The following is a 21,188-nucleotide window of genomic DNA, read 5'->3' on the forward strand; positions in this document are numbered from 1 at the left end:
GAAAGAGAAAGAGATAGAAATAGATAGATAGATAGATACATAGAGACTGTGAGAAAGAGAAAGAAAGAAAGCGAGAAAACACAAATCAATGTTGCTACCGGTCAAGCAAACCAACGAAGCCAAACCTTCGCGAGAAAGGCGTGAAACCTTCGCGATGACGTAAGAACATTTCCTAGAAATCATGATTGCAAAGACTATAAACTGCGTATCGTTGAAACACCCACTTCTTTCTCTCTTTTTTTTTCTTTTTTTTTTTTCCTTTTAATTCTGTTAGTCTTTAGAAAAGTTGAGCAATACGATCTATCTGTCTTTAAGAATTATTTAGTAATTGAATTCATATCGCACGGAATATAGAAATGAATGAATAAAAAATGAGCTTTTCTCATTTGGATAAATCAAGTTTCTCGTTTAATATATCGATAGATTGATCGTTTCCTTTAACGTAAGTTAATTCCAAGGAAGTAAGGGATTACTATCCACGAATACGGGATTATACGAAGAGTGATGTTTCGAGGTGGCTTAGGAACATTGATTCACGAGGCACCGTAAAATCTGATGCCTTAGTAGCTAACGGATGAAATCGAAGATCGACCGTGTTGCGATGACCTACATTTCGAGCTATAGTAAGTTGTTACAAAACCAAAAGTCCGCTCTACGAATTATTATATAGTCTAAGCTTGTAAACGAGAAAGGAAAAAAGTGAAGAGAGAGAGAGAAAGAGAGAGAGGTAGAGAAAGATAAAGAAAAATGTACGTATAATACCAAAAAAAAAGAATAAAAATAAAAAAGAAAGAAAAGAAAAACAAAAGGAATTATTCGTTTATTTTCAAAGAGAAAAATATAATGAACGATCGTGATAGTTCATTAGTTTTTCTTTTCCTCTCTCTCTCTCTCTCTCTCTCTCTCTCTCTCTCTCTCTCTCTCTCTCTCTCTCTCTCTTTCTTCCCCTCTATCTTTCTTTTTCTCTATTTTTTTATGGGCGATGGTATAGATACGACGGAATATTGAATATTCTTCATAAATCTTGATCATATATTGGGACAGACTACGAGAACGTAAATTAATTTTCATGTACGTATACTTTAACACGACTCGTTGAATAAAATAAAATTCAAGCGATAATATATATATATATATATATATATATATATATATATATATCTTTTTCTTACTCTTTTTATCCCTATCTCTATCTATCTTTCGCTTGCCGATGTTTCTCATTTTTCCTAAGGGGTTCCACCCACGTTAAACTTGTTACGAGTTTCCACGGGGAAAATCGCGTTTCGTTATAAAACGCGAAATAAAAACAAGTTTTTAAATGGAGTTATCCAATGGTGAGGGTGAAGGAAAGGAGACGGGGGGAGGGTAGCGACTAAGGGGGTTTAGGCGGATCCTCGAAGCGCATCCATGCTTCAATTTCTCGGTATAGAGGAGAAAAGGAAAAAAAGAAGAAAAAATAAAAGAAAAAAAAAAAAATCTTTTTCTTACAGATAAGAGTTTTACGTACCTAGTCTGGTAGGAAATAGCGAATAAAGGAAATGGGGACGTTATCAGTTACATAATAGATACGCGTGTGACGAATGTGTCGCGACGTAGGAATATAAATCCATCGAGCCAATATCTCGAGCTCGTAGAGAAAAGCCAAGATAGAGAGAAAGAGAGAGAAAGAGAGACGTAATGCGTAGGAAAAATAGGAGAAATCATAGGGACGTTATATATAAAGTAAAGAACTGGAATGGCGAGAGAGAAATGTCCAATAAAAATTCTACTTTTTCAACCTATAGAAAAGTCATCAAAAGGCCGAGGAACCTTGCAGATTAGACGGATCGTGGCAACTAGATATCAAACGTCTAAAAAAAAACAGTTTCACCTACATTCAAGTCTATATATTTTTTCTAGATAAGTTCTAGGTATAATAATATGGAAAATATACCCTGAATATCCACCTACCGTATTAAGAACATAAACTATATCTTTAAAAAATTGAAAGAACGCGTTAGTGTCGTTCTATTATTCCCGAAAACTGAGAAGATTGATAGAACGAAAGACGTGTAGTTGTAAGAGATTTCTACTTTGACAGTCGCGTTTGCACATGCAAGGAAATCGATCGATCATTGGCCATTCTTCGTGAAATCGATTAATCAAGTAAAATTTAAAAATGTTATATGTATTTGTTAAATTTTAGTGAACAAAAAAGAAAAACAGAAAAAGTAACGACATCCGAGTTATTATATAGTTTCACAAGTATTATTTCAATTATTTTCAATTATTGTTTTTTCTTTTTATCGATGTATTCAATTGCTCTCTCATTATCCCGACCACTTTCTTGTAATCAAAAAAAACATTATTGTCCGTTATTGTCAACCTTGTGTGTTTCGTATTTGCATTGACGTTTATTATATTGATTTCACTCGTTAGAAAATAGGTATGCACTGGACAACGATGTGGATATTTAAAAAAAGAAAGAGAGAAAAAAAGAAATAAATTCGTGCAATCAAGATTATTCAAAGACTTCACTAGACAGAATTATGATATAAGAAATGAAGTTCGAGAGAAATGTGACGTAAGAAATTAGAGTAAATTTGTTCAAGAAAAGCTTAACAAAAGATATGGCATTTCAAAAAGTACATAATCTGGTAATATAACGTTTTAAAAATCTGAAAAAGAAATTACATTGCAACTTACTAAACTAGATAGATTTACCAAAACTTTTTAAAATCTGAAAAAAAAAGACTACATTTTTGTTTCGTATATCTGTCAATAAATTGATTAAATTAAAATAAAAATGAAAAAAAAAAAAGAAAAACGAATTAAAGAATAAAATAAGAACTTGGAAAATACGTTTAAAAGAGTAAATTAAATCCAAGGAGATAAAGAAAACCAGAGCACCGACATAAAAAAAAAGTAGGGAAAAAAGCAAGAACATGGAGCCTGTCTGTCTAATTTGCTAAAAGAGCAATGATGAGAAACTTGAATAGATGCTGAAGTTACTAAGAATAGATTTATACGAAACTTTTGCTTATATTCCAATGAGCATTTCCGACAATTATATTTGTGATCGTTGTAAATTATTTCGAAACTGTGCTTCAATTTAAATTATTTTATCCGTATAAATTTATGTTCACTTTATATACGATACTAAGTGCCATTAAATATTCCTTTAGAATCATATAAAAAGACTTTAAGATTAATTTAATTTGAAGATTACGATAATGTTGATTATCTTTTTCTTTCACTTTGATTTCTATCGTATGGTCAATTTGTAATTAATGAAGAATAGAAGAAAAAAAGAAAATAAAAGGATAGCAGAAAAAAAAATAATAGAATATTATTTCTTTTTTCTGTTCTTATTTATCTAACAAAAAACCTTAAGTGTCCGCTACTATCTTTATATACATTCTTAATTGAACACGTTAATTTTGAGGTCATTGACATTTCTTCGTTGTATAATTCGACTATCTGAATTTGTAAAGTTTCATTAATTATTCATCGTCATGTGACCGATCAACTGATCAAATTTTCCTAAATAAACAAATAAATAAATAAATTATTTATTTATATAATTATTAAATAAATAAATTATTTATTTACGATATTATATAATATATATAACATGTTTAATAATATATAGATATATAATAATTAAAGATATATAAGATTAAATTTGAAATTATCTGGCAATTATTATGTCAAATTATTATGTATGTTAAACATAATAGATTAATTAAACTCTTTAACGTAAGTTACATCCGAGTAAAGAATTTTGAATAAAAGTGACGTTCTTTCGAGCTATATAATAACGAAATTATAAAAATAATAGTAATTCAATGAAAACAATAAAAAGAAAAGAGAAAGAAAAATACAAAATAAATCAAGAAAGGAAGAAAGGAAAAAAAAAAGATACTCACGTTTTCTTCAACCGTCTTCTTGATTTTCACACTGGCCTCGACCACTGTCTTGCCGGCCTTGTTCACAGCGCTGTACAAAAATCCTCCGAGACTCTTCGCGCCTGCCAATGCTTTTGTCGAAACTGTGGAAAAAGAAAACACAGAAAAAACGGGGAGGGAAATTAAAATGTCGAAAAAAGTTTCAGTCGAGAAAGATCGTATGAAAGAAATTCTATGCTACAAAAATTCCTTCTTTTTCATTGATTCGTATTCATTCGCACCTCATCCGTGAAAATGTAAAAAATCAAACATGCATTCTCTCTCTCTCTCTCTCTCTTTCTTTCCTTCTTTCTCTTTTTTTTTCACTTATCAAGAAATGTAACGTAACGTAACGTAACGTAGCGTACATTTCAACTCCATTCAATTCGGTCAAACCGCGTGAGAGTTTTACGGAAAAGCGGCTTGCTCGTAAGCTACAGAAACTTTCCATTACTTTTCACGATCTATCGAGTGTACGTATAGCCAGTTACTACATATCTACTTACATATACATACTACGTATACATACAAACTTATACAACGTCTCGACTGTTCACGATAAATTACCAACGTGGAAAATAAAAAACCAACTTTTACTTTCATTCTTCCTCTACGATCAATCGTGTAATACGTCATTCTTTTTTTAATTGACGAAAGAAAGAAAGAAAGAAAGAAAGAAACTGAGAAAGATATATTAAAAAATGATTATAATCGAAACCTTTGAAGATTGTAATTATTCGATCGGATGATCGATCGTCCGACTTGGAAGAGGATCGATATTGCCAATCGATGGAGTATCTCATCGTACGTAGTAACATTTTACAAACAACTTTTTCCTTCCTCTTAAAAATTATTTAAATCTCTTTCTCCCTTTTTCTCTTCCTTTTTCACTTTTACACATGTAATTACAATGCGATAAATGTAGATACACGTTGTACGATTTTCATGGCTGTGAAAAATCACAGTATATTGAACATTGACGAGGGTTTTGTAGTTGAAAAGAAAACAAAGATCAAATTATAAAACAAAAGGTGAGTAAAAGGAGCAACGAACGTTGATAAAACGCATGGATCATAGCGAACGTTGTGGCCATCATCCTTCTGTCTCTCTCTTCTTCCCCTCCACTTTTTCGATAGAAACCGAGGCCAATTTAATCAACCAAATTGAGCTTCGATTTACGTTGCTTTGGCTCTATTGTTTTTATCTCTGTCTCTCTTTCTCTCTATTTCAGAGACGAGTCAGTTTTGTGTCTTTTTTATAACTCGTAGTTTTATTTTTTATCTCCCTCCCTGCCTCTCTCCTTCTCCCCTCCTTCCTCCCTCTCTCATTATTACTGTATAAAATCATATGAAAATTAATGCAAACGAGTAGAGGCAAATATGTCGGAATTCATTTACCGCAACACTTAATTGCTTCCAGAGCAACGAGCTAGAACTTGAAAAGCTGCTTGATTTAGGTTCAAAACGTTCGACCTTATTATGAAATAAAATTTACGATGGTGAGATTAAATGCATGAGTTGTTAGCTTATATACGTGAGAGAAAGTGTATGTGTGTGAGAAAGAGAGAGAAGGAGAGAGAGAGAGAGAGAGAGAGAGAGAGAGAGAGAGAAGAACAGAGAATGGAAGATATGTATTAGGAATATTTGATCCTTTCTTGGCAAGTTGTCAAAGGAGGCTTGGTGTTATTGCCAAAAGTATACTCGAGAAATTTCGTTGTTATATGGCCAAATCGTGGAACGCCTTGTTAAACTCGGATTTCGTGCGGAAATACCGCACGCAATCGCATCGACACAGTTTCACTTGCTCTTTAAAAACTGACTTTAAATAATGATTCACACAGATCCAAAATGAAAAAAAAAAACATTCTCACTTTAGTGTTCTCTCTCACTTGTTCTCGCCATTAAAAATTTCATCGCACAAGAAATCGAAAGAAAACTAAAGAAAAAAAGTTAAAAGAAAAAGAGAAAGAAACTTCGACGCGGTGACACGTAGTCTTTATTCGAAATAAAAAAAAAGAGAGAGGGAGAGGAAAAAAAGAAAAGAACAAAAAAAGAGAAATAAAAGAAAAAAACTTCGGGAAAAATCCCTATTAAAGATGCGACAACTTTTTCTTCGTGTAAGAAAAAGAGAGAGAGAGAGAGAGAGAAGAAACTTCTCGATCAAATTGAAAGTTTCTTGAGCTACGTGACACGATTGATCCTGAACGATAGCTGGATGAGTACTAAACCAGAGTTATTTAGCGAGATACTAGTTCAGAAGCTACGTTAATATAAGTAAAGGGTATTAAATGGACGGACGTATGTATGAAATAAGGAAATATAGAGAACATATGTAGATAGATAGATAAATAAATAGATAGATAGATAGATAGATAGATAGATAGATAGATAGATAGATAGATAGATAGATGAATGGATAGATAGATAAATAGTTACATACAAAGATAGAGCGAATTAAAAAAGTAGGAGAAGGAGAAGGAGAGAATGAAGAGGAGATATGAGGAGGGAAGAGAGAGATGTATATATAGATATAACCGATAAGCGATAACTCTGATCCTAAACACGTGGAGAATGCGTTCGTGGTTATACATCGGGAATCGATCTAATATACACAGCTGTTATCGATTTTCGCATTTAATATCAAAGGAAAATTATAATGATTCATCAATATGATATATCGATAGATATATCGTGAAAACTAGGCTTCGTCCTAGATCATGATCTTCGAGACAATTTCTTAAAATCGTTGAAATGTTATCATTGAGATGTTATTTTAGAAAATTTTCGATACGTTCAAAAAATATTCAACGATTTTCGAATGATTAATATAATTTTTGTGAAATTATAAAATCCGAAGGTTCGATAGCATATATCCTACACGTTAAGAGGATTAAAAACGTAATATAATTGTTCTATACTGATAGTCGGAGAAACGTTCTAGAACGTTAAAAGTTCTCTTGGGATATAGCAGAAACCATAAATAAATCGTTCCCAATCGCTCGATAAAATCTTATATACTTCCAGGAATACTCAAACTGAAAATAGTCCTTTTCTCTCTCAACATCACGATAGTCCTTTATATCTTTGTTAATGCTCTAGAGTAAACCATACTACACTCGTGTTTACTATTATGCAATCCTTTCGTCTATAGCAAACCTACGTAAACGTTACGCGTTTCTTGAGAATTGTTTCTAGCAATGACCTAAAAGTTCTTAAAGGCGGATAATAAAGGAGAAAGGAAATGGAGAAAAAAAGAAGAATATTTGCAACAGAGAAAAACTATATACATAGGTGCATATCGAAATATTAAAGAAAAAGAAAGATAAAGAGAAAATAAATTCGAAATTCAACATATTAATTCTTTTTTATCTTTTTTTTTTTTTGCTTTTCAATCGATATCGTGCTGGTGAACCCTCTCTCTTCCACTCTCTTTCTCTCTCTCAAAAGGGGAAGTAAAAAAGACTGAGTGACAGAATCGTCGAAGCGAGACGACTCTCGCAGCATAGATTTCGAAATTGTATGACGTGCCGACGGACTCTTAATCAACGTCGACCTTGCACTTCCGCCTATCGCTGTTAACCTTGTACCAGTTTTCTACCGCCCAAAGAAGAAACGAAACCGTGCGAATCCATAACGCTCACCGACGAGTAGGTAAAAATTCTTTCTCATAGACTCACTCCACTTCCCTCGAACAAATTTATATACTTTAGCGATACGAAAAAGGAAAAGAGAAATAAATTTCCTCTTAATCAATCGTGAAGGAGATTTTCTATCGTTTTCTCTTTGGACACGAAACACTTTCGAGTTACGAAGAACGATGTAATAGTTCATGTTTTATACGTACGCGTTGAAAACGAGATTTTTCAAAAATGGTCCCATAAATGAAGTTAAAAGATTCTCTCTCTCTCTTCTTTTTTTTTTATTCTCGCATTCCACTTTGCAATGATCGAATTAAGTCACCAATGTTTTAGAATAAAAAATATATATATATATGTAGTACTCCTCTTAACTCTCACGATATTTTATTTTAACTGCCTTTCCCCTTCGGATATGGAATTATGGGATCTCATAATGGGAAAACGTGCTTATTGTTCAGAATTCAGAAGAAAAAAGAGAGAGAGAGAGAGAGATAGAGGAAGAGATATTTTATATATATATATAAATATATATATATATATATATATATATATATATATATAAAAGGAGATCGAATAAGTTGAAATGCAATATAGGATTTTTCAAAATTAGAAATCCCTTGAAGGATTTCAAGTAATTCTCACATTTCAATTTATATATCCCTACCTTCGGATAGTTCTTCGACAATTTTCCGTCCACGTTTGAGAAACATGAGAAACTGGTCTATAGGAGAAATTCTATATAGAAATTTCTAGTCATTGACCCCGATCGTTCGTATATTTTTTTGCGAATATAGACCATCTCGAAGATAAGACAGAAAAAATTGAAAAACTGTCTTCTCCCTTTTTCTATATTTCAAAAAAATCCGAGCATGAAATCGAACCCTAAGTATTTCGATATCTTTCGCATGGCCGACGATTAATGTTCTAACTCAAGTTAGGGTAGTTTTTAATTTGAAAGTGAAATTTGTAGACACTGACTTATGTATCCATTCAAAGAAATTTTTACGATCAAATCGTTTTTTAACTTCTTAAAAATCGCTTTCTGAAAATGAACGTTCAAAAATATGATATCACCTATTTCTTTCCTTCTCTCTCTCTTTTAATTTCACGAAATTTATTAAATAAATCTATCAGAAATAAAATAAATCCTATTTCTCTACTCCATAGTCATATATTTGATAAATCAAAATAAATTATCTATCGATATGAAAAATAGTATAGAAAATTGAATATTATTTTCTAAAATATTAAATCTAGGTCATATAATTGACTTCTATCACTTGTTCAACCAATATTCGATCACAAATTTCCTATCAGATCGACTTAAAATTTATATGATTTCGTAAACTGGTTAAATTCGATAATGGAAACTTTCGTATCAACATTCGAGTCAAAGGCATTTATAGTATTTTATCGTAGCTGATATTGATCCTTTATTATTAAGAAAACGACGTACATAAGTGATAAAGAAAAAAAATAAATAAAATAAAATAAAAACACGTTAATAATTCAACAACATTATATACATATATCTTAAAAAATACATTTCACGAAACTCGATTTCGTATCGTATAACGGAGCTTTCAATATTTTCCCAACTCTTAGGAGCAGTAACGATAACAAAAAAAGAAAAAGGGAAAAAGAAAAAATGATTGCAAAAATAAAAAAGAAACAAAAAAAAATCATCGAAGCTTTATATTCCCTAAACGAAACTGGAGAACGATTATTGGTCGTTTGGTGAACTGCAATTCGTGAATTCCATACAATATAAACGAATGCGAACGTTATGTACAGGTACATATGTATCTATATTTAAACAACGCCGGGGAAAAGCGTCGAAATTGAAGATACCACATGATTTATAACGCGTACATCCGATTCCATAAATCCTCTTTCCCTTTTGACCCCCTTTCCTCACTTTTCAACTCAAATAGAAACGCTACGAGACAAAATCATATTTCGAAATCGAACGAAGTCAAAAAAATGGAGAACCGAATGGAGGAAAGTTAAAATCGAAGGAAAAAAAAAGAAAGAAAAGAAAAAGGATGAGAAGGAGGAGGAAGAGGAAGAGGAGGGCGAGGAGAATTAGGATGAGGAGGTTGGTTATAGAGAATGGTGGTTACGTGTGCAACTCGTAGTCGTTGATTTCCAAGAGAAGAGTCGCCCGGGTGTACGTATTGATCGACGAAGATGGGGGTCCAACCCCTCGACGCGAAGGACGGCCACTTGCTGACTGGATCTGGTTATATTCTCGTGGATATTCTCCCTCCCTCATTCTCATTCTCTCTCTCTCTCTCTCTCTCTCTCTCTCTCTCTGTCTCTCTCTTTCTCTCTTTCTCTCCTACTCTTTCTCTCCTACTCTTTCTCTTTCTCTCTCTCTCTTCAAAGTTACGATCGTAACTCCGAAAGATAGAGCACCCACGCGAGCACCCACTATGAAAGTCCAGAATTTCCATCCCTCGAGAAGAAACGATGAGAATCCAACCGATCAACGTCTTTCCTTCTTTTTCAACCGCTTTATCCTGGATAGACGCAACTCAGCAACGTAGCTACGTACTTTAGCGCCCCGGGCCAAGGTCAAAGGTTTACTTTGATCTCAGTTACTCTCTCTTCTCTCTTTCTCTCTTCAAACGATCATTCTACAGCTCGTTAAACTTAGTCTCTCTCTCTCTCTCTCTCTCTCTCTCTCTCTCTCTTCTCTTTTCTCTCTCTCTCTCTTCTCTTTTCTCTCTCTCTCTCTTCCTTCCTTCCTTTTGTGATTATGATTCCGTACTGCCTTTTTCATTATCTCCGACGAATAAGAGAATTTTCTTCATTTCTTTTCTTTCCTTTTCCTTTTTCTTTTTTTCTTTTTCCTCTCTCTTTCCCTCTTTTTCTTTTTTATTTTATAATTCTCCCATCGAAATTCTTAGAAATTCTTAGATTATAACAAAGTGAATTTATTTTCCGCAATACCAAAAACAGAAGACCGATAAGACGACGAAGACCATACTCGACGGGTGGTCCCAAAGCCAAAATGGCATTCACGAATCTTCTCGTTATTTATACGGGATCGTCGGGTACTCAGAGTGGTATATACGTTTAGATGGTCGGCATCCCGGGCCAAGGCCAAATCCCTCGACTTTGTTCTGTAACCCTCGGTGGTACCATCCTCGCAACAACCACCCAAACACAACCACCAACGCCTACATTCACCCTCGTCTTTCTGGTGTCTCTTCGAGTCTTATTTCTTAAATTGTTCTCTTTCTCTCATTCTCTGTTATAAAAATATCGTAATGGTCGACTGGAAAATCTGAACGTTCTTTATGATACTTACTGAACACGTCATTGAAAAAAGTAGATATTATATTTCTATGGAATCCCATTAAAATTGTAAAGATTAAAACAAAGAGGAGTAGTTATCAATTTTCTTGAGGTGATTTTATCCCATCAAAATCGATAATAATATTTGAAAAAATGATACGAAAAGAGAGTTTTGAAGATGATCCTTCGAAATTTAAGAAAATCACGACGATGTCTACTATATAATTTCAAAATAATGAGGACGAAATATTCTTTACGATTACAAAGGAATCCATTGAGATTTGACTCCTCCTAATATTTGTATTATAATACCACGATCTTTACTTAGATTTTTTCGAGACGATCAACTATGTCTTATTGTTTATGTAATATTTACAAACAGAATAGTCACAGAAAGTGAGGACAAAAAAGGGAAAGAAAAAGAAGATAACAAAGATCGAAGGGAAAAAGCTAACGAAAGATAATAAGTATTATAGTTAAGTAAAACTTTTTAAAACTTCTCGTTCATTCTATGAAAGCTCAAGCGCACACAGTCATCGATTGAAACGTGACGTTTCGTCTTTGTCTTTACTATTTCTTTGTCATTTTTATTTTATACACACACACACACACACATATTCACACGTTTGTTATTTCGAATAAATAAATATTATTCTATCTTGTTTACTACAAAAAAAAAAAACAACAACAACAAAGAAAGGAAAAGAAGTCGAAGGATACACGCGATAGAATTTAAATTAGATATCCTGTGAACAATTATCAGATTTCCCTTGAGGAAAAGAAGGCCAACCAAAAAAGAAGAAGAAAAAAGAAAGAAACAGAAAAAGAAGATAAAAAAACAGAAATAAAAGAAGGGGAAAAAAAGGATCGGACCTTAATACATATAAAATGAAAGTGGTGGAGATTGAAACACTTCTGGTAACACGGGTCTCATATCTCGTGGTGAGACCAGACGAAGGTATTGCTTTTTAAAGTGGATGAACGTGTTTCCGATTCTCTCGATAAAATCGTGGAATAAAATATAGAAAAGTGTGTAAATATCATTTCGAAGTTTCTTCGAAATAGGCGGAACTGCTCCTGGAGAATTCAGAATGAAAGAGAGAGGGAGAGATAGAGAGAACAAGGGAGAGAGAAAGAGAGAGATATTACAAAGAACTCGAAGAGATAAAGACGTATAAAAAATACAAAGGCAATTCGCGAGGAAATGAATAAAAGGAAATGAAATATAATGTTCCCATATGATTATGCCATAAGCTTTTATCAATCTTACTGTCCTTGTTCACGATGCTACTACTATATGGATGCAAAAAAGAGAGAGAGCATACAAAGTAGTGAAAAATAAATAGTAATAACTTAAGAACTCATAATTACATGAATTACAAAACGAAGTTTAATTACTATATTTTCTCATTCTTTTTCATGTTTTTTTATTAATTAATAATACAAATTCAGAAAACACGTATTCAGAATGATCACCTTTACATTTAATATAAGCCGTCAAGATGATTTTTTTTTTAAGTAAAAAAGGAAAAAGAAGTAATAAAAATTCATTAATAATTCATAAAGTTACAAGCACTGAAGTTGTTGCCACTTAATTTGGATCACTCTGTATATTGTATATATATACCTAAGATAGCATATATAAAGATTATTTTAAAGAGACATTCTAGACTTTAATATTAAAATTTGCAAGAATGATTTCACTTAATGAGAAAGAAAAACCATTGTTCTTGTCTCCTTGACAATTAATAATGTAGATTTTATCTATACAATCGAGATAATGAATTCTTTTATATTGTCAGTTCGATTTCATTTTTGATCAACTTCAAAGATTCGAATTTACGGTATAATAAATAATGTAAAAGAAAATAAATAAAGAATATAATGAAAATCTCTGAATGCAAAGTCCATTCCATCGTCTAGTAGCAGTAAATTTTCATAATGACGTTGAATCAAACACGAGAGAATTCGGTAACGATTGCATTGCGATTTCTACGAGTTCCTCTGTGAATACTTAAATTACTGCTAGACTAGAAATAACGAGATCTGCACGTATTCCCATGGTATAACGAAGGATGGATTCTATGTCGTTTCAAGTGATTTAGCTAAAACCGATCGAAAAATAGATGCTTTTGTACGTAAAAGATAATAATATTGTTCTTTGTTAACTCAAGGAAACTCAACATTGATTATTGTTATCGGATATATTGATAAGTATATATGCAGACATACAAAACATATATAAATAACTTGTGAAATCTTTCCATGCATATACACATACACACGCACATGTGATACGTGAATGTATGTATAAATGTATGAATGTATATATATATGTATGTATGTATGTATATACACGAGTATTATAAAACTCGATGCAGTTTTAAGATATTTAACTCCCACATCATTATTAATATTGAATGAGCTATATAAAAGTATCATTATCCTGGTTAACGTACCATAGAAATAAATTCTTCAATAAATATTCTCAAAAATGTATAAATTTTTAAATCGAATTATAGTACTAAGTACGTGGTAATAACGATTTTATGAAATATTTTCCACAAAACTTATATGTATGTCATATGTATGATATACCGAGACAGAAAAAGAGAAAGAAAGAAAAACCCTTCCAGATAATTTTCCTTAAACCTGCAAAACCTGCTTCTCCTTCATCCTGTTTCTCCTTCCGCATCTTCGTACGAGGATGACACACGGATATCGTCTTTAATAGTAATATACGCGAGTTCGTATTTTAAGAAAATATTCTCGGCGTTGCGAAGTATTATTGGTTTTACAGATTAAAAAAAGAAAAAAAAGATAAAAGAGGAAAAAGAAGGAAGGAGAAAAAGGAAAACGGAATCGAAGGAAATAAATTCGACGACAGGATCTGTTCCTTCGAGAAACGAGAAACGAGAAAAGAGAGAGAAACAGAAAGAAAGAAATAGAAAAAGAGAGAAAAAGAGAGGGAAAGATGGGAAAAGAAAGATAGAAAAAGATCATACTCAGATACTTGGGAACTCGAAGAAATAACAAACTGTGACCCAGTTGAAAAGAAAACGCAAAAGAAAAAAATATATGCATATATATGTGTGTATGTGTGTGTGTGTGTGTGTGGAATCTCTATAGATTCTCCGGTAAAGAAATCTCCAGCGAAATATCTCGATGAAGATAAAGAAAATCATCTTTGGTGTGAAAAATGATAAAGAAAGAAACTGTTGCAGTAAGAAAGAAGAAACGATCTGCATAGTACTTAACATTTCATCCAAATACGACCTGTTTAACAAATCTTATTTATGTTGTTTTAAAGCAATGATAAAACGATTTGGTGATGCTTTAGAAACGAAGCTTTAACGAAGTTTGTGTTCCATATTATCTACATTTCAACGCATTAATGTGATTGCTAGAGACCTCTCTTTCTCACTCACTCATTCACTCACTGACTCATTCTCTCTCTCTCTCTCTCTCATTTTTTCTACCACGATAAATCGATGATAAACCTTTTAACGCGTATACGAGTTGACTATAACGCCTTTCCAACGATGAAAGCTAAGCTATTTCGAAATATCAATATTCTATTTTTTGTAAATATTATATACATATCCATAAACAAGTGTTAACAAGTAGTACTCGTTTCATTGTCGCTTTAAAAGATTTCCATAAGCTTCTCTATTTCTTTTAGATCTCTAATGAAAAATAAAATCGTTTATTTAATAAAGAAATAAATGATCAAAGAAAAAGAGAGAGAGAGAGAGAGAGAGAAATCGATATTTACAATCGATCATGATAAAATCACTTATAAATAATTTATATCTTATCATGCATTTATTCGTTTTTTATCGCCCGTAGCTATTATGTTATATCTATATAAAATTTGTAGAAAAAAAAAAAGAAAAAGAAATACTTTTTCGTTATTTAATCTTAGAAATATGATATTAAACGTACGCGAGTACGTGTACTTATTTTATCTCGATATTTCTCATTCGGCGATAACTCGTAGTAATATTTTAGAGAATACACTTCGCAAAGAAAGATCCATATGACTAAAAATAGTTCTCGTCGACTAAGGAAACAAAAAAAGGAAGAAAGAGAGAGATCGAGAGAAAGAGAGAAAAAGAGAAACATAGTACATTACAACAACAATTCCGATTACTTCTTTCTCTCATTGTTGTCGATATCCCAGAAATAGAACAGAGTGACATCGATACATCGATGACTTACTTACCAGCACCGAAAGGTTGTTGTCCTTCCTTGTCCTCGGTCGGTGTCCCTCCTAGACTACCAGGACCACTATCTGCTCCGCCAGTTGCACTAAACAATCAGATATTTTTCTTTTATAATGTAATCTTGTAAAATGACAATCTTCAATTTCGATGATGTGAAAAATTATAATACAATAAAATGACGGATAAACAGTTATGGAGGATATAAAGAATGAAAAGAATAAAATAAAATAAAAATTGATTTATATTAACCTGCTGGCATCGTCGTCCTTCGTTTGCTCTGTCGTGATCTCCTGAGGATTCTGTACGTTCTGAATTTCATTCGTTTCCGTTGGTGGTACTGGATTATTAGTGTCATTCGGTCCACCACGACTCAATCCTGGAATACCACCACTGAGCCAGCCAGTCATTTGAGATTTTACACCAACCAGCATGTCGAACTTGCTGCCTTTCGTGGGACTGTGAACGTAAAAACTATATATCAGAATTGATGAATCACAGCACTTGCGCCTCTTTATGTGTGTGTGTGTGTATGTATATATATATCTTTCTCTCTCTAATATTCACGTGAATCATCTCACCCCATGACCTACTTATACGAGATAATAAATATTAAAGAGAGATTTATATATGAAGGGGTGCTTCCATTCTTTTATGATGTTCTTATCAGGAGGTTTATTAATAATAGAATAAGAAATTTATTCTTATTATCTTATTATATCTTATTTATATTTAATAATATAAGATCAATGAGACTTGTATTTTTTCGATGATATTAAATTATTGTATCGGACTATTCTGAGATTTGATAAGGAAATTTATGGTATTTTTATTTATATTGGATTAAGTTACATTATAGAATATAATATAATAAATATTATATATAGATACACACTATATATAAACAAAAAATCACTAGATTTCATAATATAATAATTCTAAAAAAGACTTCTTCTTGTAACTCTCAGTGTATATATAATTTATACATTTTATAGACAATTTAATTAATTCTATAATTAATTTTTAAATGACCTATATATGCATTTATATATAAATCATATAATATATATACATATATATATATATATATATATATATGTATATCTATATAGAATATAATACCGAATATATAAAACCATATTTCATTCGATCCATCGCAACTCGTATATGTGTAATTTAATTTGAAAATAGAATAAACTAGAGTATCAATAATTAAACTTGTACGATAATAAATTTGAATTAAATATCCTATCCAATTACTTAGCAGTAGCGATACCTTACTAAGGAGGTCACGTACATGAAGGTATTTAAATGCAAGAAACTACATAGAACGGGAGAACACGTGTTCTTATCTATTCAATGGATCGTTCGTTTTCTCTCTCTCTCTCTCTCTCTCTCTTTCTCTCTTATCGATAAGCCAAGTCGAAAGCATTCCATCGATTTGCAGAAGGTGACGACACGCGAATCCGGAAGACATCGTTTCCCTTACAACCACGAAAAACGGAAATCCTAGGTAGCATGTTGTCGAAGCTCGAAGGTGTTACCTTTCCTTCTATCATCGATACGAACGTAGTTGAATCGATTATTGATTCAAATAAAAAAGAACGCTGGGATTCGGTCACTCACCGATTATTTCCTTATTCCTATTTAGGACTACTACGATCGATCGAAATAAGACTAAATTTCTAAGTATTTTTTTTTTTCTTTTTTTTCTTATTGCTTTCGAATTTTTGTGTATAATACTTATAAAATTATTAATGAATTATACGTATTTTGTACCATTTTTTAATACGTCGTAATATCATGCAACTTCGTAATTACGTATTTACATATCTATATTTTTGTATTTTACTGTAAAATCAATTCATATCATATCCAAAATTTTTTATATTTTTTTTTAGTGTAATTACGCTAGTAATAGTAATACTATAATTTCTATATTATATAACTTATATATAAATGTAATAAAACACTCGATTACGGAATATTAATCATCTCTAATATTATGTATTTGTGTATATATTTGTTATTCCGTATAATTTTATTTCATTTTATCGTCACAAAATTATCTGTTACTTCGTATCTAAAATTTCTCATATCTTTTTTGAATATAATTATACTAATATAAGTAATACTATAACCTTCATATTATATGATTTATATATAGACACGACAACAAATTCGATTACAAAAGATTAATCCTATGTAACTTTGAAGTCAAGACGCTTATATATCTTTTATTTTTAAAATTTTATTTCATTTTATCGCCGAAAAATTATCTGTTACTTCATATCAAATATTTCTCATATTATTTTAATCTGATTATAATACCTACAAGTAACACGATACTACTTTAACATTACACAATTTTTTTTATAAACAAAAGAACAAAAAAAGGTAAACGTGTTACATAAAGTTAATGAATAAAATCAAAAAAAAAAAGAAAATATCGTTGCACTCGTGACATTTTAACGATAGAGTTAAACCGAGAAATGTTTATTACAGCACCTTCCCACTCACTCATTATTGTTTGTAATAAAAGTTTTACAATCAATAATAACTCTTAAGTTGAAACAAAATATTCGTTTTAAACAAAAAATCTCCTAAGAAACGCGTAGGTGAGATCTATATATCGAAATGATATAGAAAATGAAGTTGTTTGATCTTACGAACGTGGAATTTTCTAACAGCAAATTCAGAGACTTATCGTCAATTCGAAACGTTCCACGTTTGAGAGCAAGCATACATACGAAAAGATGGGGAATGGGAGATGTGGGTGGTGGTAGAGGGTTTAAGAGGTGAGAGGGCGATAGATATATACTTGCGTTGATATATCGAGAAATGAAATTGCATGCAGTCTTCGTGATACGAATTTTCGATAAAAGCAGGAATACGTTCGACGATCTCATTTTCGAAGTCTGCGATTTGACGATATTCGTTAAAAGATTGTGATATAAATCGTTAACTTAAATAAAAAAAATAAATGAATAAATATATAAATAAATAAATAAATACATACATACATACATACATAAGTGAATAAATTCGAATGGCGTATACGTCCATAGGTTTTATCTGACAATAAAAATAAGCATTGCAAATGAGGCTTTTTCCTGTACGTCGCGTGAAACTCTTTGCGACGATTTAACTGGCCGGTAAATGTTACACTGTGTTCTTTTATTCTTTCTTGCTTTCCTTCTTTATTTTTCCTTTCCTTTTTATTATAGGATGAATCTAAAAAGAGTGAAAGAGAAAGAGAGAGAGAGAGAGCTCGCAGGAAAATAATTTCCCGGAGCAGAGGTTAGAAAAAAAATCGATGAAAACATATCGTTCTATCTTTGTCTCTCTCTCTCTTTTTCTCTCTTTCTCTCTCTCGTTTGGCCGTCCTTTCTATCGAGTTTTATAGTATACTTTGCCAATGTCAAGATCACAAATGATGCGATCGATAAAAGAAAATATAAACGACGACGAATTTATCGATAAGAATTCATGTAAAATTATGTTTATCTCTCTATCAATCACTATTCTATCGTAAGACGGAACGTCCAAGTTCGTAAAAAAGGAAAAGACTATTTTAAAAAATAACAAATTGTGGAAAGGATTTTTTCGACAGTAGTCAGGGAGTAGGGAGAAAGAAAGAAAGAGAAGAAACTCCATTTTCGTCGATTGTTGTACGAAGCGTAGCATTGATTTTTTCCTGGCGGACATTTTTGGTCATGCGAGAGTTCGATGTATCGAACCGTGTAATTTCGAGTGCGAATAAGTAGTTTTATATATATATATATATATATATATATATATATTGTATGTTGTAAATAAAAAGTAAGAGATATTTTTAACGAGCTCATAGAAAAAAAAAGAACCTTCCTTCTATTGATCGTAGAAATATTTCGAGTATGATGAATATTTCTAATAGTTATGTGTATATATATATATATATATATATATATATATATATATATATATGTATGTATATATGTATAATAATGGGAGTAAAAAGAAAAAAGCAGAAAAAATTCGTTTGAAAATTTCAGATTGTCGATATATATATATATGTATACACTTATATATACACATACATTTATACATCATACAGACACACATTATATATATATATAAAGAAATATATAAGGATATATATAATATATATACGTGTGTATATATATATATATATATATATATATCGAAATTTGAAAGTACCATCCGCTTTTTCATTTTATTCTCGAGTTAACCTCTTTTCGTTTCTCGACCGAAACGCGTCATAGTAGTACTTTACGTAAGTACAGTGCTCGGCTAGTATCGATCTAATCTCAAAAATATATACGTAGAAAGGTGTTCCGTTGCTTTTAGAAGAAGAAACGAGCGATAAGTAAGTAAATACACGGTCTAACGAAGATACGTAAGTAAGTACTTACACGTCCTTCGGTGCATTCGGTCGGTGTGCAGCCTCAAATCGTTTGAAAACTTTAATCTCTTGGCGATGATCTCGTGTGATATTCATACGAACGCAACAGACAGAACAGTAGTAGACAGAGACAGATAGACAGCAGTTAACATGCTGTATAAATACACATTTCGGTTGTGCGTGTATGAACACGTCAATGACAACGTTTTAACGTGTCGTAACATGCTACGACGCAATGAGAAACCATACATACATTCGGTTCGTACATTTATTTATTTATTTCTCTCTCTCTCTCTCTCTCTCTCTCTCTCTCTCTCTCTCTCTCTCTCTCACTCTCTCTCTATCTATCTATTTATCTATCTATCTCGCTCTATCTTCTTCTCTCATTCACATAAACAAATTAGTTTTATATATACGTCGTTAATAAAAGAGACGGTAAGCATCGGTAAGGTCAACAACATGAGTATAATAATAATTTTCAAATATATATATATATACGCACATATACGATTATACGAATGAATAAAATAATGTCGTAAATGTTGTCTCTTACCTGTCTTTTTTCTCGCCCTCGACAAGTTCGCCACCTTCGACCGGTGGAATCTTCTCCTCCGGTGGAAGTTCTGGAACTTCGTCAGCTTTCTTTCCCATCCAATTTGAAACTTGGTTCGTTAAACCGGAGAACATTTTCGACGTTTTATTAATACGTTATCTACGCCCTTGATTGCACTATAAAGAGTAAGAGAGAGAGAGAAAGAGAGAGAGAGAGAGAGAGAGACTCGTAGTCGTTGCACTCTCCTCGTCGTTCTTCTGTCTTCGTCTTGCCTTCTTCTTCGTCTCTATCTATTCGTGTTCGTATTCGTTTCAACTCCTCCACCTCTTCCTCTTCCTCCTCCTCCTCCTCCTCCTCCTCTTATCCCTAACTCAATTCCTTTTTCTTCTTCCTCTTCTTCTCCTTCCTCTTCTTCTTCGGAAAGAGGACCTACGCCGCGGAAGTCTGGTCTGAGCGAAGTGACGACGAAGATCCCGACCGTCCTCACGATCGCGCAGCCACGAACTGCGATAACTGCATGTGCGTGCGCGCACCTACCTTCGCGCATCTCCTTTTACAACAGCAGCGCCACCACCGACCGAGTTCGGAATTAAATGGCGGGGCTTACGAGATCGATCGATTCGTTACGACATGGCGCTGCTCTTTATATCAACTAATGCGCGGTACACTCGCGCGTCTTTCGACCAATTCACCTTCTATACCTTCTTTTTCACTCCTTAAAATATCGATCGAATGACTCATAAAACCTTAATAATTCGACGATTGTGATAAATAAATTCTTCGAAGATATATACATATACATATACACACGTGTATATATGTATATATGTATACATGAGTACATATATACATATCATATATGGATTTTTATATATGTGTATATATATATATATATATATATATATATATATATATATACATACATAGTGTTATCTCACAGATTTTTGTCATCTACTCTAATGATCGACCACGTCCTAGATTTCCTTTTGTCGCACTGCGTTTTGACCTTGTTCAAAGTACAAGATCGCATGTCGAAGCTATTTAAAATAATCGATATACAAGTTTCGAATGGAATTGGGGTGTCTAGATGTTGTTAAATGTGTAAGCCGTGAATAAACTCCTCTTGACAAATCGAATTAAC

At 32.2% G+C, this 21,188-nt stretch overlaps 1 protein-coding gene across 4 annotated transcripts in view; it reads right to left on the reverse strand.

Annotated features, from left to right (window-relative positions):
• The window catches only part of LOC127066387 (synapse-associated protein 1), a 53,434-nt gene extending 32,873 nt beyond the window's left edge, over positions 1 to 20,561 (reverse strand). For all 4 annotated transcript variants that reach the window (XM_051000048.1, XM_051000044.1, XM_051000047.1 and 1 more), the window contains exons 1-4: positions 20,048 to 20,561; positions 15,342 to 15,548; positions 15,092 to 15,177; positions 3,909 to 4,030 (exon numbers count right to left, since the gene is read on the reverse strand). In XM_051000048.1, the coding sequence (XP_050856005.1) occupies positions 3,909 to 4,030; positions 15,092 to 15,177; positions 15,342 to 15,548; positions 20,048 to 20,181 (549 nt within the window). In that variant the 5' untranslated portion in view covers positions 20,182 to 20,561. The remainder of the gene's footprint in view (positions 1 to 3,908; positions 4,031 to 15,091; positions 15,178 to 15,341; positions 15,549 to 20,047) is intronic.
• Positions 20,562 to 21,188: the final 627 nt, after the last annotated feature.

The sequence above is a fragment of the Vespula vulgaris genome, chromosome 9 (genome assembly GCF_905475345.1).
Source record: "Vespula vulgaris chromosome 9, iyVesVulg1.1, whole genome shotgun sequence".
NCBI classification, from domain to species: Eukaryota; Metazoa; Arthropoda; class Insecta; order Hymenoptera; family Vespidae; genus Vespula; species Vespula vulgaris.